This window comes from Anoplopoma fimbria, chromosome 1, assembly GCF_027596085.1.
Source record: "Anoplopoma fimbria isolate UVic2021 breed Golden Eagle Sablefish chromosome 1, Afim_UVic_2022, whole genome shotgun sequence".
NCBI classification, from domain to species: domain Eukaryota; kingdom Metazoa; phylum Chordata; class Actinopteri; order Perciformes; family Anoplopomatidae; genus Anoplopoma; species Anoplopoma fimbria.
The window spans coordinates 3189974-3213515 of record NC_072449.1 but is presented as its reverse complement, the minus strand read 5'-3'; the positions used below and the strand labels follow the sequence as shown (position 1 = coordinate 3213515).

The 23542-nt window shown below is 38.1% G+C and overlaps 1 protein-coding gene across 6 annotated transcripts in view; it reads right to left on the bottom strand.

Moving 5' to 3' along the window:
• Nucleotides 1-23542, bottom strand: part of LOC129092126 (unconventional myosin-Ic-like) — a 63613-nt gene that overhangs the window by 2780 nt on the left and 37291 nt on the right. For all 6 annotated transcript variants that reach the window (XM_054599971.1, XM_054600298.1, XM_054600219.1 and 3 more), the window contains 30 exons: nt 23117-23272; nt 22151-22266; nt 19404-19602; nt 18557-18637; nt 17811-17990; nt 15920-16018; nt 14788-14898; nt 13962-14033; nt 13483-13602; nt 12414-12487; nt 11332-11437; nt 10350-10430; nt 9559-9650; nt 9266-9360; nt 7997-8043; nt 7833-7913; nt 7142-7247; nt 5744-5861; nt 4866-4979; nt 4506-4582; nt 4347-4415; nt 4154-4238; nt 3914-4073; nt 2719-2802; nt 2543-2636; nt 2403-2458; nt 2184-2319; nt 1268-1338; nt 1079-1176; nt 555-654 (listed from right to left, as the gene is read on the bottom strand). In XM_054599971.1, the coding sequence (XP_054455946.1) occupies nt 555-654; nt 1079-1176; nt 1268-1338; nt 2184-2319; nt 2403-2458; nt 2543-2636; nt 2719-2802; nt 3914-4073; nt 4154-4238; nt 4347-4415; nt 4506-4582; nt 4866-4979; nt 5744-5861; nt 7142-7247; nt 7833-7913; nt 7997-8043; nt 9266-9360; nt 9559-9650; nt 10350-10430; nt 11332-11437; nt 12414-12487; nt 13483-13602; nt 13962-14033; nt 14788-14898; nt 15920-16018; nt 17811-17990; nt 18557-18637; nt 19404-19602; nt 22151-22266; nt 23117-23272 (3078 nt within the window). The remainder of the gene's footprint in view (nt 1-554; nt 655-1078; nt 1177-1267; nt 1339-2183; nt 2320-2402; nt 2459-2542; nt 2637-2718; nt 2803-3913; nt 4074-4153; nt 4239-4346; nt 4416-4505; nt 4583-4865; nt 4980-5743; nt 5862-7141; nt 7248-7832; nt 7914-7996; nt 8044-9265; nt 9361-9558; nt 9651-10349; nt 10431-11331; nt 11438-12413; nt 12488-13482; nt 13603-13961; nt 14034-14787; nt 14899-15919; nt 16019-17810; nt 17991-18556; nt 18638-19403; nt 19603-22150; nt 22267-23116; nt 23273-23542) is intronic.

The window sequence follows — 23542 nt, the reverse complement described above, 5'->3', positions numbered from 1 at the left end:
ATTAAATCATTATTTTTATTATCTGGTTTGATAAATAAATCCTTCAAAAACTGTGAAAGAAAAACTTGCTAAAGCTGCTAAAAAACACTTCACTCAACTTCAAAGTTGTCTTTCAAATATTTTTGTCAATGAAATTGTAAAAGGCGTTTATGCTCAACGCGTTTTTTGTTGCATTATTCTCCAGAACAACAGAGGAAGTACAAACAAAAAGCACTGTGAGGAATCAAGAAGACAATGAGTGTAATCAGCAAAACGCCATAAAACCAACCTCAGAATGCAGAGGAGGAATTTAAATTTACTGTAAACTCATATCTCATATTCATGGACTACTTTCATTACCTTTATAAAAGCTTTGTAAAGAAAAAAGTCAAGTATTAAATGAATTATAAAGAAACAAAGGTTGAATATCCTGTAAACAATTTGATTTAGCTGTAAAGTATTTACTAAAATGTAGATTTTTTAAGACCTCTTTTATCAAAATGTTGCTTTCATTTTAGTTTAGAGCGTCAGATATGATTAACGAACAATTCCTGAAAAAAAGATTTAAAACTCACCACAGACAAGTGTCCGTTCTTGGCCTTGGCGACCAGCAGCTCTGATCCGGGCGTGAAGTCTATGATGCCCTCTTTCCCCTGACCCACTGTAAACGTTATACTGGAGGAGGAGCAGAAGGAGGGTTTGATGGTTAGAGGTTCATTCACATACTGACGTTAACGTTATGTAAAGACACACACATGAAAAAAGGCTTTTCTTAAAGTCACTACGAGGAACTTTCTTTTTGTGTAGATGTTGGCGCCCCCTGTGGATGAACGTGGTAGTGCTTCTGAGCACCAGAGTCACTTTAGAAAACCTCTAATTTTACTGCAGCAGGGTCTGACAGTCGGACCCGATCAGTCCTGGTTCTGGTTCTGGTTCTAGAGTGCATTAAGCATTTAGAATAACTATATAGAAACAGACAATCTTCTCTCTGATGGTCTCGTAGATCATATAGAGGATCAGGACTAAACTGAGACTGATTCAGGACCAGGTTAAAGTTCCTCACAGTGACTTTAAAGATGAGTCATGCTCTGCTCCTCACCTGCCCTGGTTGATGTTGATGTTGTTTATTTTGTCGGAACAGATCGCTATCTTGGTCAAGGTCTCGATCACGTGGTCGCTCTGCAGAACCACGTCTCCCTGTGAGGAAAAACCATCAAACATGTTGACAGTGAAGCATAAAAAACCACATGAGATCTGTTTAATGTATGTTGAGTCCTTGGGTTTTTACCTTCTGTTTGTTGTCGTCACTGGGCACGTGCAGAACAAACAAGCCGTCACTGAGAGAGCTGACTGAGATACCTGCAGAAGAGAGACCGTCTCAATGAACAGAACTTTGAACGCTTTGTTTGTGTCACATTTTTCTCTCTGTGGCCTCGTTTTTCACTTCAATATATAAAGTCCTGCATCTCTATGGAAACAGAACAATCATGACTAGGAGAAGAAAGAACTCAAACATATATGTTGTGCCGTATAACACATTTATAGAGACATAAATCATATAAAAGGAAAAAAAACAAGTTGAATTTCTTTGATAATGAAAAAATATGGAATCTCTGATTTATAGAAAAGTGTTACCAATGTTGGAAAATTATTTACATTTTTACATTTTCAGTAGTCTGCAGTTCAGTAAAAGTTTCAAGATTTTTTGTAACGTGACTGTCTCAGCCTAATCAATCATGGCTTCATAATTGCGGAGAGGAGCTCAGAATTTAATGTTTTTTACAGGAACTAGTTAGAGCAGTTTATTTATAGCGAAATTAAACATGTAGAATAAAGTTTGTTTTTTTTATTAAATATCACAAATTAAAGCTTTCATCTGTTTCTGACAAATGCGTTCTTCACACGATGTGTTCGAATACAGTTGGAAAGATGAAAATCTGACAGTAAAGTCGTTATTTTTAAACCTTCTGGCTGTAATAAATGGTTCATTTCGGGAATTGTTTAAAGAAAACATGCTTTTTCAATCCTGCCAGTGGGTTCTGGGGTTACACTTCTAATCAGAATTTTTTTGATTTGTTTGTTTGTTTTGCTCTCAGCTGGATAATAAAGACACAAAAGCAACTCCTTAAAGAATACTAACACCGTCCACACCCAGAAGAAACAACCCCCTTATAGCAAATGACGACCGGCTGTTGACCTCTGACCTTTCAGGGCTCCGTAGTCGATGCGCTGCTTCAGCTTGGCCTCCTCCACGATGACGGCGCAGTTGGAGGTGAGCAGCAGCTGGCGAGGCCGAGCCTTGTAGCCTTTCCTGTCGTACTTTGTGACTGGAACTGCGTACTGAGAACAGAAGGTCAGAGGTCACGAAAACGATCCACGAGACTCACACACTTCAAAAACAACCCCTCTGCTTTGAGACTTACCTTCATCTTCTCACTGCCCAGAGCCTGGACCACTTTGGGGTTGATGTCCTCCCCATCTGAACAAAGAGGAGACGGATGCTTAAATCTTTTTACACAAGAGAGCGACATGAAAAGCCTCCATAGTTTGATAAATGTCTTACTGAGTCTTGTGCTGACAAACAGTTTGGGAACGCTCTGAGGGTAGTTGTCCTTCTTGTCCTTGAAGAGCTCACTGGCGATCATCTTCTGCTCCATCTGTTCAGAGAGAGGTGAGAACGGTGAAGCAGAAGAAGAAGCAGCAGAACCGACAGTCAGGTTACAAAGAGAAGAAACTCACCTGGTGTTTCCACTCGGGACTGATCTTCTTGCAGTAGCTCCACACCATGTTCTGCATGAAAAGCTTACGCAAATGCTCCGACGCCTAAAGACACAAACGGATAGAGTGATTTTACTAATAGGAAAAAAAAATGTGTTTATTCAAAAAAAACATGTTAAACACAGTCTAATACTTCAAAATGATGAATATGATGCAGTTTGATCACATAGTTTTATCACGCTACTGGCTGTCAATAAGAGTCCGTTAACGTGAACTGATGAGACATTTTTTTAATAGGTTTTACAATAATCTATAATCATTTATTCATAGTATTGATGGAATGTTTATTATCGGACTGTTAACAACACGGAATTATCGTGTTAATGGTGTCTCCAAAATGTTCGCTCTGGAAAAGAACGGGTTTTGGTAAAAATACATATATAAATATATATATAATAAAAATGCAAATAAATAAATATTTTTGCATTTTTGTATTTGTAATGTATTTAAATATATATATATATATATAATAACAAAAATGAAAAAATATAAGGACATTTATTTAAATATATATATAAATAAATATCATTATATTTTTGCATAATAAAATGCAAAAATGTAAGGAAATGTATTTAAATATATATATATATATATATATAATAAAAATGCAAAGATATAAGGAAATTTATTTAAATATATATATATTTAAATAAATTGACTTACATTTTTGCAAATAAAAGGAATTTTATTATACAAAAATATATATATATATATATATTTAAATAAATAAATGTCCTTATATTTTTGCATTTTTATTATATATATTTATATATATTTTTTGTATTTTCCTAAATTATGGTAGCTTAGTTGTCTTTTTCTCCCTTTTTGTAATTGCTTGTTTTTCTCCTAAAGTAGAGTCGATTGCTTCTTTCAAATCTTCTGGCACATTTTCTTTATTATCTGGATTTTATGAAGTCCTATGTGTGTGCAAATAAAATAAAACATTTTTAAAAGTAAAATGTGATAGTGAATATTAATACAACATATCAGCTTTGATCCTAAATCCTCACAGAAGAATACAGATTTTATTTTATTCTAACATAAAACCTATATGCATGTGTGTGTGTGTGTGTGTGTGTGTGTGTGTGTGTGTGTGTGTGTGTGTGTGTGTGTGTGTGTGTGTGTGTGTGTGTGTGTGTGTGTTGCATCGTCTCACATCAGTGAGAGCAGCTGGAGGCGTCGGCCAGCTCTTGTCCAGGACGTTCTTGGGAAGGTTCCTGCGCAGCTTCATGAGGAACGAGTAGCGGACGTAGTCCAGGAAGTACTCGTTCTCCGGACACCTCTCTCTGTGGCGGTAGATGAAGCCTTTGATGAACCTGAGAGGAGGAAATGAAACATTAGCTTTGTGATGAAGGTGTGTTTATCACACAGTGAGTGGATTCTGCTGGTGTCGTACCTGCGGATAGTATCTGCAGCTTGTCTCCTGCGTTGAGCTCTCCTCCTGGCCAGGATCCCTCTCCACCAGGCCTGGACCGCGATAGCTGCAAGTATTTACATAATTATAAATACATACAAATCAACGTACAGAGAAATGGTTGAAGGGGAACTTTTAAATGACATAAGCAGAAAAGAAAAGCTAGTTTCCTCACCTGAGGTTCTGAGTTTTTGGTATTTGGACTTTTGGCTGTAGCCTCTCCATCCAGCCTGCAGTTTGGTGGCTGTCGGGGGGAAAAATACAAAATGTAATTAAAAAAAAAGGAAACAAGGATAATGAAAACTATTCGGCACAAATCTTCAGCGGCTCTCACCTAGACTATGTTTCCTGGTCTCTAGTGCTTCCTCTGTGGCAAACAAGGTCTTTGGGAAACGGATGAAGAGTTTGGATCTAAAGGATTGAGTAAAAGGTAAAACATGTGATTAATCATATAAACTTTAAAGTTCACATCAGGGTCAAGAAAAAGCACAGGGATGCATGTTTAAAAAGAAGCTCAACGCTACTTCCTAAAGTTACTACGAGGAACTTCTATTTTGTGTTGATTTTGGCGCCCCCCGTGGACAGAAGTGGTATTGTTCCAGAGCACCAGACTCCCTTTAGAAGATCTCTCATTTTACAGAGCTGAGACATGTTTCCACTCATTTTGAAAGTATAGTTTGTGTGTGTGTCTTACCTGCCCAGTTTGTACTCCTCAGGCTTGTATCCCAGGTGTTTGACCAGCGTGGCCACTCCATCAGACAGCTTCCCCTGCCAGTTAGGCCACGTGTTTGGACACAGGGACTTATACCTAAAACACACAGAAACACAAGTAAATACTACAATTCAGGAATGAAACTTCAAAGGTTAGCTACACCACTTCTTTAGCACAAATTATCGTAATCTGGGAAGCAAATCTTACTCTTTTAGATCTACAGTTTAGGAATAAACCGACACTCTTATTCAAAGAAGTGAATGTAGTAGGAGGACGAGTGTCTTGCTCACAGGACGGGACAAATACTGGGACTGAACCCTTATATATAAAAACCTGTTGCAACTGGAGGAACAATACTAGTGATGCAGAAGCAGGTATTTACTTTTAGACTGTAGTGGTTCTTTTATATTGAGGTAAAAGGAATATTTCACTGATTCTCTCACAAAATCAAGATTCTCCTCAAAACTTCACTTAAATCTGCTTTCAACCTGTGATGATAGTTATGTATCTCTTTTTTCTTGTTGTTTTGTTTATTTCTGTCATAATGTAATCTCTCTGCCTTGCTTATATTGTTATTTGTTTTATTGTTTTCTCTCTTCACCATGTAAAGTGCCTTCGAGTACCTTTTATAGCGCTATACAAATAAAATGTATTATTATTATATTATTAAATCAGTGCTTCTTTGTAGGAAATAAATCATCTGTATCCTTCACTTCTTGTTGTGTCTTTTTGTGAGTCTACTCTGGACATATTGGTTGTGTACAAGAACACATAAAGGGCACATATACTTGATTATTTTCCTCATACAGTGCTTCCATGTGATGGTACTTTACTGGTAAAAATAAAAAACATCTGATCACCTCTGCAGGAAAACCTCGTAGCGCCGCCTGTAAGCGAATCCGGCTCTCCTCACCCTCAGGTTCTCCATCAGCCCCAGATACTTCACCTGGTGGCGGATCAGCACCTCGTCAAATCGACCTGAGACGAGACGAGAGAGAGAAGAAAACATACATTTATATATTTATATAAAGTCTACTGGACAAAATGAACCGGAGAAAACCGGTAAATGCTAAACAGCAGAAGTAGGAGTGACAAAGCACAGAGGAATGAAACAAAAGGCCGACTGTGGAGGAGAAACAAAGGCCGGCCCGATGCACTGACGACCACACGGAGAGCTGAAAACAAACTGTTTGGGTTGGACTTGGAGAAAGCACCGGATTAACTTGAGGTTTCTGGGGAAATAAACTGCTTCCATTGTGTGTTTACAAGAACAGTTACGTAAAACTGGGATCTAACCTTTGAAAACAATAAGAGCATGAAGCTAATAAAAGGCGTAATCCATCAAAAGCTTGATTTTAAGGGTAATTTTTAAGATAAAGAATGTCCAAAAGCATATTTTTTAAAATTTACATTAAAGCTGCTCAGATTCAGCTGGTCATTAAATTTGGTTCGGTCAAATTCAGACACCAAAATTCAAGATGACATGTTCAAACTTTGGCTACAAAGAGATAATCAATCAGGTCTGAATAGAATCAATCAGACCTCTAATGTCTAATGTGTCTAAAACACAAGATGAAGAATTATCTTTGCAGTTAATCCACTTTATGACTTGACCTAAAATATTTGATCACATTTTAACTTATAGAACTAAAGCAACACTGTTTTTTTTAATATGTCAAACACTTGAAATTGAAATTTCCAACCACATAAATTCATCAAGTGAGAAAGATTTCACTGACATAACATTCGATGATATTTAGATTTAAACTTAAAAGTATTTAGTAGTGATAACAATTAACAAAAATGTATTCTTATAGGAGTGGAATGATCACAGTATTTGTAAGAAATGCCAAGTTTTTTCATGTAAATGTACCAATATTAAGATTTTTTTAAGTTTTTCTCTGAATATTACCCTCCTTCACTGTATCCAAATTTATTTATTTTTACCTCTAAATGCCCAAATCAGTGTCATTTATTATGGAAAAGGACAAATAAACACGTGTTCTGATAAATGACTCGATGATAAAAGCTTCTGGATTTAGAATACTGACAAGAAACATTTTGAATCCTTTATCCATTATGTCCATCGTGAGATTTTTAAGATAAAAAAGGACCTAAATTGAGTTGTTTTTTGTTTAAACTCCACACACAAGAGTTTTTATTCTCTTGTGATTGTAGCTCACGATGATAAGTCTGTTTCAGCTCAATATTCTTTCTTTTCTACCAGACTAAACGAGAAAAAGAACACGAGCGGATACCTGATTGTTTGGAGTCATTGGGCTTGATGCAGCGGACGTACGACGGCTCCTTCGACATGAGGATCTCCATGAGTTTCGCCAGACTTGCTTTGAACTGGGTGGCCGCCTGGAGGGGCAGACACACAAACAGATGAGAGGAGAAGGTGATGAAGGTGAAAAGGATGAAGGAGGCGAAGGCAGGTAGTAGAGGAGGAGAGTGAATGTCGATATCGCGTCCTGCAGGCCGAGATGGAGAGCTGAGAGGAGGCTTGATGTGACTGGCTGTCAGCTGGAGACTGAACACTGGGACCAGTGTGGAGGACTGGGAATCTAACTTGCCAGCCTGTGACAGTGTGTGTGTGTGTGTGTGTGTGTGTGTGTGTGTGTGTGTGTGTGTGTGTGTGTGTGTGTGTGTGTGTGTGTGTGTGTGTGTGTGTGTGTGTGTGTGTGTGTGTGTGTGTGTGTGTGTGTGTGAAGGGCATACAAGTGTCAGGGCATTCCTCAGAGAGAGGGAGGCTGCAGAGAATCCCCGTCAGACCTCCCACCCCACAGCAGAGGGAGAGAGAGAGAGAGGGGAAACACACCACTGTTTGTTTTTGCTGTGGGAAACTATGCTGGGATGTATGGGAGTATGATTTATGAGAGTGTAGGAAAAAAAAATGAAGGGGAAAATAAAAGACACAAAGAGGGGAAAAACAACATGGCGTCTCACCGTTTCTGGACGTTTCTTGTCACTCAGCTCCTCTCTGTCAAAACACTGGTTCAGGATCTTGTTCTCCGACATGCACATCACCTGCAAACACACACAGTTTATTAACATCATGCTGAACTTTACAAAAAATGTTTCATTTTTTTTCTGTTCATTTCTAAAATCACCTCTTTTAAGTTCCTGAAGAGCAGGTCGTTGTTCTTGTCCAGAAATCCTGAGTGAGAGAAGAAGGAATCAGTTTTGTTATACAGTGTTAAAGCTTAAATACAAGAAAGTCAGATTCTATTGTTGAATAGAGAAACTGTTAATCGACAGTTAGTTGCCTCCCAGTTTGTTCATCTTCCCGACACATCCTCAATGTTCCTCTGTTGTCTTGATCACTTCATAAGAATGTGAACTCCCTCGTCCAACAGAAACACTTTTTGTATTCGCTGAATATTTCCATACTTCTTCAATGTTGCTGTTTTTAAAACATTGTTTAGCTTCTGTCAATTTATTTCTGCACTTCATGCACAGTTTTTTTTTTTACATGAAAAGCCTCTTAGGTTTTTAGGTTTATCTAATTTTTTAAAAATGGTGCAAAAGCTAATATATAAAGTGCAAGAGCACATATATGAGGAACAAAATATAGAAAATTTAAATATAATAAATGTTAAACCATTTAATTTTGTTATTTATTATTTTTGGGGAGAATTTTGATTATTATTTTCTTTCCTTTTTTCAAAGAATATTTCCTGGGGATGTAAATATAAAAAAGGCAAAAAGCAACAAATATCTCCATCTGTTATATTGTCCAGAAAAATAAAACAAATAAAATATAATAAATAACAAGAATAATAAATAATAATTCCATCATTAACTTATAGAAATATTTTCTTTTCTTTTACGTCTCATCTGTTCGCAACGTGTTTACAGATTGACAACCAAGAGTAGAGTTGAATAATGAAAAAAATCTGAATAGTTTTGGTAAAACTAGTATCCTTCACAATGTTGTGTTTTCAAAAGGCTTAATGTCAACAAATATGGATTAAAGCAGAATATTTCGTTAGATAAAAACATATTGTGAATTTAGAAAATTATTATCTTTTTTTAATAAATGTTGATTTGTGGACTCAACAACGCTCTCAAGTTATTGAAAAAGTTTTTATTACACAAGTTGGGAACAATTCCACCATTAGAATCCAATTCTACTATAATTCTACTATAATAATATTAATAATATCATAGTGGCCTGATCTTTATCTGCAACTGTGCAGAAATACTGTAATCGGCTCTGGTAATGAGTTTGACCTCCAAACATCTGTGAGATTAAACTGGTTTTGCTGCTTTGCCTTATCTGCTTGCTTGCAAATAAAAGAGAGACAATTCAAATATGGACGGTGTTAACAGCACACACACACACACACACACACACACACACACAAACACATACATACCGTTGACATTGTAGTTGACCTCTCCAGCGTAATGCAGCAGTCTGAATTCCTCACGGCCCATTACTTTCCGGGTCTTTGCATCAGCCAGCTTGTGACTGCAGGGCAGGGGGACACACACACACACACACACACACACACACACACACACACACACACACACACACACACACACACACACACACACACACACACACACACACACACACACACAGTCAGCATAAATCATTATATGGACTGGTCATGTTTGGGGCATTGCAGTCTTTATACATGACGAGGACAGGAATCAAACTAACGTGACAAAGTGTGCGTGTCCTCCCACGGTGTCCTCCAGCTTCTCCAGGAAGGTGAGATCACTGGCGTCTCCGGGTCTCAGACACTCCTCATCCTGTGACGGGAGGACAAAATCATTTACATTCACCTGATACTAAGTTTTATTGTATGTATGCAGAGTTTGCAGGAATCAGTGCTTGAAAAAACCCAATTAATTCATAATTTATGAGGAATTCTAGACGAGAAAATCGATGACTCTGATGTCTGGACGGACTGGGGATTTGTTTTGGCAAAAATCTGGTGATTAGGTGTGTTTGTGAGACGACGCAGATTGGAAACTGTCTGTTCTAAACAACAATGGCGGCTTCTAAAAGGAGGTTAGCGTAGAGCAGCATCAGTTATATCAGAACTGGAGAGTATTTTTTCATTGAAAGAAGAGCGAAAAACGACATTGGAAGGCTTTTATAGATGAAAAAAAAGGTTTTAACTCTTCTTCCGACTGGCTTTGTTTAGAGTTTATTGACAGATGGTTCATCCAATCACCTGATAAAGTGTTTTTTTTAAGTGCATGCCCCTTTTCCAAACAGTTTACTATGACGGCTTCTCAGGTGTCTTAACTATCTTGTCGGTCAAGTTCGTGATTTCCTGGAGTCACGTTGACGACAAGACTCCAGGATTTCCTAAAATGTTGAACTTTAATGTGACACCTTAATTAAGTTATTTGGGTAGTTTAGCCACTCATAACTGAGCTCTCTTTTGAAATAAAACCTTAGTTTCCAACGCCGTGAAACAGAGCGTCAGAGCGTCTCCTCACCAGAATGGAGATGATGCCTTTGAACTTCTCCTCCACCAGGTCACAGATGATCTTGTTGTTGAAGTATTGAACCGGCTCCCACTGCAAAGAAACAAGCATTACATCAGTAAAACACCATGAGGATTTAATAATAATAATAATTAACTGAATTAAATTGTTCTTTTAGGAGCTGTTTATCTTCTCGTCTGGACTTTGATTCCAAGAAAAAACCCTCCTTGGACAAACATCCTTCCTGATATCTTAGTCTGAACCTGATACAATTGTTTTAAAAGTTAATTAACAGCTGTGAAGTCAATCATCTGCAGAATCCCAGGAATCCTGGCACACAGAAACGCCGCTCACCCACTTGTATGTTGACACACACACACACACATGAACAGACACATGAACACACACAGCTCTGCCTGCTGAGTGCAGCAGTGTCGGGTTGTGTTTGCACTGACAGCCTCATAGTTTCCACAGAGATGACACAGAGCGCGGCCCACGGTCCTGATGTCGGACGATAATGGACTCTTTGAGAGGAAAGTTTCTCCCACAACCTGCTCTCTGACCAGTGAATTTATATTAGACCGGACACAAGACGCTCTTGTACACATAATAAAACAATATAAATGGATATAAAGGGCGGGAAAGAGAGGAGGAAATTCAATAAAGACATCTTGAAAAAGTAAAGCAGAAATGTACTCATTCAAGACAATAACTGCGAATAAATACAAGACGCCATAATTCCAACAATAACAAGAGTTAACTTCTACTGGTTGCAGCATCTTCTTTAAATATGTGCACTTACTGCAAATTGCTTTGACGTAAAAGCAGAGTGATGCATTTAATTATCAATTTGAAATTGAAAAAGAAACACAATTTGCAAACACAATCACATTAGGAGCTCAAGAGAGAAGTAGAGTCATTTTCTCATAGACTTCCATACAATCAGAGGAGTCGCCCCCTGGTGGACAGTAGAGAGAATGCAGGCTTTACTGACCGTGATGCCTTCGGCCTCGTACTCCTCCTGCTCTGACTTGAGGGTGAGCTCGATGAAGAGCTGCTGCAGCTTCTCGTTACAGTAGTTGATGCAGAACTGCTCAAAGCTGCGATGAAACAAGGTCATAAACGTGTGACTGGTTTTTCTTACTAATTCATGTTATTTTGTTACTCAATAATTCATAAACTAGATATAAATATGAGAAACATAAACACTTTAAAGGTTCAGGTTGGAGCAAAATTATTGACCTTAGAAATAGTGGTTAGACAAAATTCCTAGGGATGCAGCAAACAACTTTTTCCGTCCTGATACAGACACCTGAGTTTTGGGTATTAGCCGATCAGATACCAGTGTTTAATCAATACGTTTGTCTCACTGTGTGAAAGAGACTGGGATCATTCTTTTATGTGTTAGGAAACATCCAACTTGACTTAAACTTTGCCTTTTCTAACATTGTAAAACAAAATGTTACAAATAAACACATAGATATAAATGTACTTAATTGTTATTTATCAAAATGACGGTATCTGATCGTCCCGTTGTCACGGATACCGGTCTATTTAAAGTCAGTATCTGATCAATATCCGTATCGGTATCTGTGCATCTCTAAATATTCCCTTCACAAGGGTCCACTTATTGGGAAGTTCTGGAGCTTTCAGCTGCATCTCAGCAAAAATAAACCGAGGATCCTCCAGCAGCCGATGAAGGCCATGAGATGCAGCTGAAAGCTCCGGAAAATTACAGGAAGTCGACCTTGTGCAAAGAATTTATTTTCATTTGTTTAATCAAACTGTGTGGGTTAGTTTTCAGTGTTTTTTGTTCCATTACTTTCAGGGTTTAGATAGATGTGTACATGTTGAGAAAATCACAAGAAAATAAAAATAATAATAATTGTATTAATACAGCACCTGTGCTTTATAATAAAATCATGATAAAAGTAATTCAGATCAAGTAATAAATAATTTATATATTTAACGATATACCACCAGAATAAACCATCAAAATAAAAAACTAATAAACTACAGTTTAGTTAAATGTTAAAGGTTTCTACTGAGCTTTAACACAACTCATCACTACTCTACCTGTTGTACTGGAAGACCTCAAAGCCGTAGATGTCCAGCAGGCCGATGACCGAGTAATGCTTGAAGGAGTCATCCTGTTGGAGAATCACAACGAAGTGAGAAAACTCTACTGCACATTATAAAGACTTTATTTAAAAAAAGCAGGATTTAAGATTTATTAAAATGTGAATGTGAAATAAAATAATGTATTTTGAGTGTGTTGATGACAGAGTGAACATGTGATTGTTTCTTATTCTGCTTGCTTTCGTGGTTGTAAACACAACTTTGCATTTTCCCCCAATTGAGAGACAGAAAAGAAACAACAGAGAAGTGAAGGGACATGTAAACGCTCTGATGAATAAATGTAAAAAATAAAGCTTTGATTTGAAGACTGAGGTCCTTATCCTAAGTTCAGAGGTTGCTCCATGTTATGGGTCCTTCTCCTCCACTTAAACCTTAAGTGTTATGTTTGTATGTACTTTGGTTTTTATTCTAATTTATTGAAATTATTAAAAATGTTTAATTTATTTAATTTATTTAATTTTATTTATTTATCTTTTATTATTTTTTTAATTTAATTTGGTTTTTATTTTATTCTTGTAAAAGCACAAAAGAGGTGACATACTAAATAAACTTCTAATTATTATTATTTATGAAGGCAAACGCAAATTATAACACTGGTACAGGCGCTGCAATTCAAAACCATTCCCCAGTCTAAAATAATTATTACATTTTTGACCTGTTATTTATTTTTAAATATCTATATCTATTATTTTTTTATGTTTTTTATTAATATTCCATTTTTTTTTAAAATTATTTCTATTTCTCAACAATCATCTTGTCATAAATGTTGAGGACCTCAGCTGTGAGTAATGTTAACCCCGTGTTCTCGTTAACGACCACAAGGTGGAGCTGTGCTGTAATAGAATGAATGAAAGGTATCAACACGCTCTGCACTGCAGAGGATTCAGTTTGAGTGATTTAATGGAAAAAGATGAGGTGAAAATGTAGAAATTTTGTAGGTGTGTGTGTGTGTGTGTGTGTGTGTGTGTGTGTGTGTGTGTGTGTGTGTGTGTGTGTGTGTGTGTACCGTGTTTGTCAGTGAGGTGTTGATCTTGTTAACCAGCCAGGTGAAGGTGCGTCCGTACACCGCCTTGGACAAAGCATCCCGAGCTGATGACGCCTGCTCCAGGTTCAGTGGGCTCATCAGCTGATGACACACACACAACACACACACACACACACACACACACACACACACACACACACACACACACACACACACACACAGGAGGAAGGGAGACGGGCAAAGACAGACAATAACAGAGTTTAAACAGAGACGAGTAACAATATAATTACACTGCAGCAGTCCAGACATTACACAGACAGGAACAGCTTTGTATACAAACACTGATCACACACACACACACACACACACACACACACACACACACACACACACACACACACACACACACACACACACACACACACACACACACACACACACACACACACACACACACACACACACACTACAACAAGAGTGTGTTTTCCAAAAAACCTTACCTCCTCCCCCTTGGCAATTATCTTCTTGTGTGTGAGCGCCTCCGTCAGCACCGACCCGTTCACTCCTAAGAGCTGTGAGAGAACAACAACGTGAGCGTCAGGCTGCACAACGAACCACAGACACAAATGAACGACATGTAAACAGACAGACGTCACGCCGTACGGAGGATGACTGAAAGATTGGGATGTGGGAAGGGATGTTGTGTCTGAAGTATGATCCAAGGAGGGTGAAGATTATTTAAATCATTCACCAGTATGAGCTTAACAAATTATAGATATATAGCTGAAAAAGTGAGCTGTAAGTAGTGAATAAATGGCTAAAAGTTAAAGATAAATGGTGGATATAGTTAGCTTTAAGTAATAGATAAATGGCTTAAATACTTTAATAAAAGTCATGAATAAATGGCTGAAATATTTAACTAAAAGTCATAAATAAATGGCTAAAATACTTGGCTAATATTAATGAATAAATTGATTTAATATTTAACTAAAATAAATGAATAAATAGCTTTAATATTTTAATAAAAGTAATGAATAAATTGATTAAATACTTTGATAAAATTAATGAATAAATGGCTAAAGTAGTTGGCGAAAAGTATTGATAAATAGTTTAAATAATGATTCTTAAAGTAAAGGATAACCAGTAAGCTAAAAGTAATGGATGAATGGTTGAACAATTTATCTAAAATAAATTCAAAATATGGTTTAAATAGTAAACTAACAGTAATGGATAAGTAGTAGATGAATTGCTTAAAATATTTAGCTAAACACAGGTCTAAAAACATTGTTGGCAGACTTTATGGACCCGCTCGGTGCAGCTTCTTACCCGGGCCAGGTACTTTATCTGAGTGTCAGATGTGATGCAGGCGATGCCGTCCTCCCCGCCGTACTGCACGTTCCCCAGGTGGAGCACGCTGGCAATTATGTTCAGCAACTCCTACAATAAAAGGACAATAAAGAAGAATACAGGGTGATAAATGAAGGATGAATTATTACAAAGAGGTGGAGACGGAGAGAACAAACAGAGGCTGCAGCGCGATAAAGATTATACAGATCTTTATCTTTGATTCGTTAAAATTAGGTCAAGTATTGAACAGGAAAGGAGTGCAGCAATGTTTGTAGTAGAGCTGCACACACTCACACCTGCTCTATAAGAAGTGTGAGTCTGGAAGCAAGCCAAGACTCATGAATCATGCAGGAGGACGAAAATACTAATAAAGTTTTCATCATATAATAACAAACGCAAACATCCACAGTTCACGTCTGAAACGGAAACGGTTTCAGTTCTTTAGTGTTCATAGTGAAGTGTAATGTTTATAAAACCTCAACTTTCAAGAATTGAGTAGCTGTCAGAGAAGAGAAAATGCAACATATTCTGTGCATTTGATTAATACAGCATTTAATAAAGAAGCTCTGTCTACTTAAAGGGGGGGGAAAAAAGACGTTGCTAAAAAATTCTAAAGATGAAAGAGTCTTTAAACCACCAAAGTCACACAATTACACTAAAAAACGTACCAATTAAATCGGTAAAATTACTGTTTTTGGCTGAATCAAAACAGATGGATCCGAAAACCAAACTGGGTCCGTTAAAATGAAGCTATTTGGTGTTTGGATCTATCCGTTTTAATTCTGTTAGATATTTCTTTAATCCAGCACCCATCCTATCGGATACTGGATTTGCTTCTATTGTTGTTTTTATCGTTTCCCTAAAATGACTGTTTTTGTCAATGGAGTCTTGTAGCTTTGAAGAGAGCATAGGTAATGAAATATTCTAAATATAGGGTACATTCAAACTGATATAAATTATTTTACGTGTCTCAAATACGTGCTAGTACTCCAAACTCCATCTCCTGTAGTAAAACACTGACTATGGAGAAGTACCTCATACAAACATACTTCAAAAACACCTGAACTATCCCTTTAAGAAGAGAAAACACATAAACACAGCTTGGACTTACCTCCACATCGTCCTCGTTGAAGCCAATCACAGTCAAGGCTTTCCTCACCGTCTTCCAATCACTGCGGTCGTTGATGGAGCTCACTTTGGGACAGTTACCCTATGGAAAACACACAAACACACACACACACACACACACATAAAACCTTTATCACTCTGAACACACTATGTATTAATCATATACTTCTGAGTTGTATTTCCTCGTAGAGTTATGAAGCAAACAAATCCATAAAGTAGGTGACGGTGTAAATGGGTGTTTACACGTAAAGTAAACACTTATTTATATGTGATGTAAACACCCATTTAGACAAACAAACAGGTGAGGTGTTTTCGCTGGGTAGCTGTTTGTGCGTGTGTGTGTGTGTGTGTGTGTGTGTGTGTGTGTGTGTGTGTGTGTGTGTGTTTGTGCTCATAGAGGGAAAGGTTCAGTTAGTGCCTTAAGGCAGATTTCCCCCTGAGGAAAAGCTCCTCACTGAACTGAGAGTCCCTGACTGAGAGCCTATTAACCAGAACTCCCACTGGGACGGACACACACACACACACACACACACACACACACACACACACACACACACACACACACACACACACACACACACACACACACACACACACACACACACACACACACACACACACTCACACACACACACACACACACACACACACACACACACACACACACGGTACCGACCAATGTCTTATAAGAGGATAGAGAGAGAAAGATTTACTGCTACTTCCCTTCTGTAATTACAGGTGATTTATAATAATTTACAGGTTTCTCTCGAGGGCCAAAGAAAAGGCCAGACAACGACGTCATCGAGACTTAACTACGAATCAATATTGTTTTTCATTAATAAACATAATAAAGAAAAGAATGTTTATATATGTACATCTAAAATAAAGTTATTAATCCTTTGTTGCTGATGATTTAACAAACAGAGATTCGTGTCCATTCAAGACGTAAAAGTGCTTCAACTGTGACAATAAATGGGACTTTTGCTTCCTGTCATTTGGTAACTCTATTAAAGGGATAGTTTGGATGTTTTGAAGTGTGGTTGTTATCTATAGTCAGTGTTTTACTACAGTAGATGGAGAAACAGACAGGAGTACCAGCACGGGATGTATTTTAGACGGCCTGACAGGTAAATAAAGCCGTTATATCTACTTTTTTTAAAGCCACCAGACTCCATTGAAAAAAACAGTAATTTTACCTCGCTGAACACAGGAGTTGCTGGTCTACCGCTGCATCAACTGATTAGTTAGTTTGTGCTATTGTTCAATTTTGTTAGAACCCGAACTAACCCAAAGTCAGACAATAACGCAAAAGAACTACGAGGTCGAGGTTGAGTTAAACCAGCAGCTCCTGTGTTCTGCGGGGTTAAATTAATGTATTTGTCAATGAAGTCTTGTGGCTTTGAAGAGAGCATAGATAAGGGCTTCGAAATATATGAACATACACTTAAACTGGTTTTGTTTCTCATTGCATCTGAAGAATCCTTTCTGTTAGATATTTCTTTAATCCAGCACCTATACCATCAGATACCGGAAGTGCGTTTCTTTGTCGTGGTTTCCTAAATTTACTCTATTTGTCAATGGAGTCTTGTATCCTTAAAAACAGCATAGATAACGGCTTAATTCCTCTTCAGAAAGAGCTGTCTGGCAGCAAGGTAAAGAGGCGAAAATATGCTAAATATACATACGTTTATTCAAACTGATATTGATTTTTTTAAGTGTCTTAAATACGTCCACAGCAGTTCATTGCTTTGCTCCCTTGCTGGTATTGTAGTCTGTTTCTTCAAACTGACAACACTGACTATGGAAGAAGAACATCTTACAACCACACTTCAATACAAATCCAAACTGTACCTTTTAAAGTACTAGGTACCTACTTTGACCAGGTACTGGTACTGCTGAGGGTTCCTCTCCAGGCCCAGGCGTCTCAGCAGGTCCTCCTCTCCTCCCTCGATCAGCTGGTAGAAAATGTGGAAGTTCCTCTCCCCGTGGTTCTGGTGGACCACCCGAGACTTCTCCAGCAGGTAGTTGATGATGTGGCCTCCGACCGGGGCGCCCTGCCGACGGGATAAAGGCCAGGGAGGGAGGGGGGAGGAAGGGGAGGAAGGGGAAGAGGAAGAGGAGGAGAGGGTGAGGCTGGGGTACTGAAGTGTGATGACGAAGGGTTGATATAACATGCAGGTCCACAGGGAATTTGTATTTTTTGTGTACCCATAATAAAAGGGATGCAGGAGGGAGGAGTGATGTGAGTAATTACGCACAAATAAAACGCAGATTCTGTGTAAAAATACAGAGTTTTGGCAGAAAAAAGGTATTTTTACATTGTTATATTATCAAGAAAACACACAAAAAATGCAGATTCTATGTAAAAATACAGAGTTTTGGCAGAAAACAAAGTATATTTACATTGTTATATTATCAAGAAAACTAAAATAATGCAGATTCAATGTAAAAATACAGAGTTTTGGCAGAAAAAAGGTATGTTTACAGTTATATTATCAAGAAAAACCACAACTATCCAAATGAAGTTTCAATATGTGTTGAGGGAACAATATTTTTAATGTTTTCCTCTGCAGGGAGATTTTAAAGAAGCTGCCAGAGTAAATCAGACTCTCCTACTCACCTTGAAGTCAAACTGGATGTCCATGTACTTGCCAAAGCGGCTCGAGTTGTCGTTACGCAACGTCTTGGCATTGCCAAAGGCCTGGAGAGAGGATAGAGGATAGAAGGGGATAAAAAAAGGAGAGGAGTGATGATTGACGGATTAAGAGGTAGAGAGATAACAGGGAGAACACACAGAGAGAGAGAAAGTGTGATAAAGACAAGATGGCAGACGAGGAGATAAGATAATCAATTATTAACGAGTAGTAGAATGCAAAGAATGCTAATGCTACTAGCTCTCCTCCTGCTGATTTCAACATTGATTTGTTGTTTACAATGTAATATTTTCAGGGATCTGCGATTAAAAAGCATTAACGATCGTCAGTAAAACTTTATTTCAAACTATGAAGGTTAAACTGTTACCATTACACCACTTACATATATATGATTCAAAGAAAACTCAGCAACAATTACCAAAATCTTTCCTAAATTCACAGTTTTAGAGTTGTTTTTGTGGACTTTTGTTAGACTATGTGACATTCAAATGCTCCAATAAAATCCAGGATAATCAGGAACTGCAAACTACAGCTGTGAAAAATACTGACAGCAAGCTCCATAAATAACCCTCAGTTGCTAATAGACTTCATATTTAGCAGATAAATCAATAAATGTAACAATAACACTGGATATTAACTAAATTATTGATTGGAAATTGATCCATGTGGGCCACCGTTCACTTATTCTGAATGTTCTGAAGTCAAAACAAAGCCTCTTTGTCAACATCACAACATTAGAATGACACATATCCAATATGCTGAAATGCTGGCGTTGTGATCTACAGACATTGATGAAGGGCCTGAACGTCTCACCTCCAGCACAGGGTTGGACTGCAGCAGGCGGTCCTTGACGGTCTGCACCTGCTCGCTGGCCGGACAGGTGACGGCGTAGTACTGCAGGATCTTCTTGGACGCCTCCGTCTTCCCGGCGCCGCTCTCCCCGGAGATGAGGATGCACTGGTCCCTCCTCTCCGTCCTCATGGAGCGGTACGAGTTGTCGGCCACCGCGTAACTAGAAGAGAAGAGGAAGGGATGACATTTGTTTGAAATCAGACTAAATTCATAATTGATACATAATGTACTTAGAACCTTAAAGATACCATGAGGGATGTAGGTCACCAAAGTAAGCTAATCAATAAGGTTTTTTGATTCATGTGAACGCCAGCACTAGTTGAGTCAACGTTAGAGAGGAAACGTTTTCAGAAGGGCTTGGGAATTTGATGCTAAAACATATTTACCTTGACCAAAATTTGAATGTATTCTGTGTGTTTGTTACTAGAAGAAACCCTTCAACCGCAACACGTAGTCATTTAATAGATTGTTAATGTAAAAACTTTGATTAGAACCGCTTTAAATATTTACATAAAAGCCAATATCAACAAACGGTTATCACGTCATTAAAGAGAAGAGGAAGCACACATGAAATAATATAAACTTTATGCTCAAAATTACTAAAGTGAACTGAATTCAAATGGGTAAAATAGAAAAACGCATTTACAAACTTCAATACAACGAACGACACGATGACAAAACAGTAAAAGTATCTTGGAAAACTTGAGTGTGAATGTAACATCTGAGAACATCTCATGGTTGTGTGAAGATGGAAAGACAAAGTCTGGAGCCTGTTTTCAGTTACAGTATCATCCTCCAGCCACGTCGCTGTTATCAGCACTGCTGTGTTGATTCAGGACACATTTCTGACACCCGACTAATTGCTGGAAGATAAAACCAGCAGCTTGCATCATATTCTATGTATGTGTGTGTGGAGGGCTTTGTGGGGGGTTCAGGTTCAGGTCAGAGGGATTCCCTCTCTCTCATGGTACCATCATTACTTTTCTTTCCACCTCTCCCTCCCGTTTTCTCCCTCCAACCCTCCACCTCTTCGTGCCAAAACACATCTCTCTTTCCACTCAGAGGGAGAGAAAAACATTTGGCCCCTTCGCTCAAGTGTTGAAGTAAAGAGAGAGGGAGAAAGAAAAACACCACCAGTGGTTAGACCGGAGAGGAAAAGCTGGTGAGGGTTTCTGAAATGTTTTTCAATGACTCCACTTCTAGTCTCCATAATGCTCTTGATTGTTTGGTAGATGACCTAATAAGGGGGGTCTGGGAGGATTTGACAGGGAATTCCCTCGCCATTCCTGTGGCAACCTTTCAAACAAACAATCTGCCTCATGCCATGACGTCTTGTAAACAGTCTGACCGATGAGACCATGAGAGCATTACGTAGCTGTCACTGTGATAGCGGCGCTTAGCGCAAATAGGGCATATTTCCAAAGGCGGTTCCAAAGTGATTTTACAATTAATACTAATAACATTAACACCTTTCCAGACAAGAAACGCATCCAAAAGCTACAAAAAAGCAAGAAAATTAAGTTTTTGGTAGGGATTTATAAGTTGCAAGACCACATTTCAACGATAAGACCTCGACAGCATGATCGGTGGAGAAAAGTTTTGTTGTACCATCTGAGATTGTAAGCAGGAAAAGGGTTCATAAAAGGTCAAATATGTATGCTGGGGCTAGACTATGTAGTGCTTTAAAAGTGATGAGTAAAACTGGAAAATCAATGCTGAAGTAAAGAAAATTGTGTTATTCCATTTCTCTTTGTTTGATTGAGTAAACGGTCTTGCTGCAGCTTTTTGTAGAACTTGAAGGCATGAACGTGCTTTATTGTCTAGGCTGGTAAACAATGAATGACAATGGTCAATTCTTGAGTAAATAAACGCATGAATAACTTTTGAAGTATATTTAAAAACAGGACAGACCTTTCTTCCTGACACGATGATCAAAAGTCAAAGAGGAATCGAAGATATACTCCTCGATTTCTAGCATAAGACTTGTGACTCAATATTGTATCAGATTTTGCTTTATTGGGTTGGAGGACGTTATTTGACAACCAGCATTTTATATAATTTAGACCGGAAAACACATCGTGACTTGAAATGTTATGTCACCTCCCAAAAAAGCTTCACAAAGCATCAACAGACTCCTTCTTTTAGAGCTTTGGAGCAAAAACAAGACAAAACAGTAAACAAGTTGTCCATCATGAATGAACAGTTGCACCTGTAATAGGAAAGAAGTGCAATGAATCATCGCTCACAGCTTTTACTGGTGTGTATAATGCTGCATTCACAGTTTAAAGGATGACATGGTTGTTTTTAATGAATGGATGTTCTGAAACCTGTTCTGTAAGTTTTAAGTTACACTCAACAAAAAATGTAAAGTTAATGTATAGCTGAGCTAAGTATCCTTCTTTCTCAGAGACTGAAGAGAAATTGGAAAAATAACATATATGTTTGAGGCTACTTCAAACTGGAATTCTTTGGGTTAAAACATACGATCTTTAAAGTTACTGTGAGGAACTTTTAACTGGTTCTAAACCAGTCTCAGTTTAGTCTTGATCCTCTATATGACCTACATCAGTAAACGAGACCATCAGAGAGAAGATTGTCTGTTATTCTTAAAGCTCGTCATCGGTGCCACCATCGTCTCAAGTGGTTTAACCTGACGAATTAACTTGTATGCAGACGATACTGTCATGTTGCAGAGGTTTTGTACTCACATGTGTGGCGACACCTCGTAGAAGTTGACTCCGCGGTATCGCTCCATGTGGTTCTTGTTGTAGATCTCCAGGTCTTTGTACGGGTTAACGGACACCAGCACTGAGCCGATGTACGTCTGATGGAGAGGGGGGGACATAAAGTGTCATTATGTGACAAAGACTCTCACTTTATCTGCCTTTACTGGTCAGGATTAGCTTTAACAGTGTGGGTGTGTTTACATCCAGCAATGCATGATGTGAGTATTTAATTCAAACTTTAATCCTCGGCTTAGTCATTTTGCAGTGAGAACATTTCAATTCAGGCAAGAACAAAATACTTCCTGCGTCATGCACAGGTCTCAGCAATCTTTCAAGTAAAACATAACATTACATAATAGGTGAAAATACAGAGTGGTTCTAATCAACTACAGGAAACCACCATGAAGATCAATGATAAAGTGGTTTCAGGAGAGGCTTGAAGGTCATTCTGTTTTGTTTTTAACGACTAATGAACAGTAAAGAAGTCATTTTAAGAATATCATATCTAAAAAAGAATATCTAAATGAACCAAGTGTGCAAATGCGATAAGGTCGATTTTTCAACGTGACTCTGGGCAAAGAAAAACAAACTCTCAGTGTAATTTCGTGGCAAATTGTTTCTACATCACACATCATTTCTGTGAGTTAATTGGAAGTTGGTATTTTCTTTCACAGTTAAACACAACCCTTTACCATAAAAAGAAGAAACACAGGCACAAACTGTATGTAGGCAAATAAGTTAGAAGAAATTGCAGTAGAAAAATGCAAAAAAATATATGTTTGGGTTATTTTAGAAGCAAAATCAGTATCATTCGTATCTTATTTAATATCCAAATTTAGGAGAAACTTTATTAAAAGTATATTTGTTGCATGTCGTGTTGTGAAAGTGAATATGAGCAAAAATGTAGTCTTTAATCTCAAATATCATTATCCCCGCCCACACACTCACATAGATGAGGTTCTCTTTGAACCGCTTGCGTAGGTTCTCTATAAAGGCGGCCTCGCTGGTGTAGTTCTCCAGCAGGACAAAGTCCTGCACCCCCACCCGGTCTCTGGCTGTCAGGGCCGACTCCATCATAGCCCGCACGCCGTCACTGGCCACCACCTGGAGGAGGACAAGCAGGGAGAAAGGAGGGGTGGCGTTAGTGATTGAACAAGACAACGTAGCATATGTACTTTAACGCTTCATCAATCATACTCTGCGAGGAGAAATGAGAGAAAACAAAGAAGGGAGGGACCGAAGCCCACCCGTCCTTAGCAGAGAAGAGGGAATGAGAGGAATAGAAGAAACAATTAAAATCATAAATCAGTTCTGCACTTCTTTGTAAATACTCAGACAGGTACAAGTATGAGATAGATGTGGAATTCAAACTGT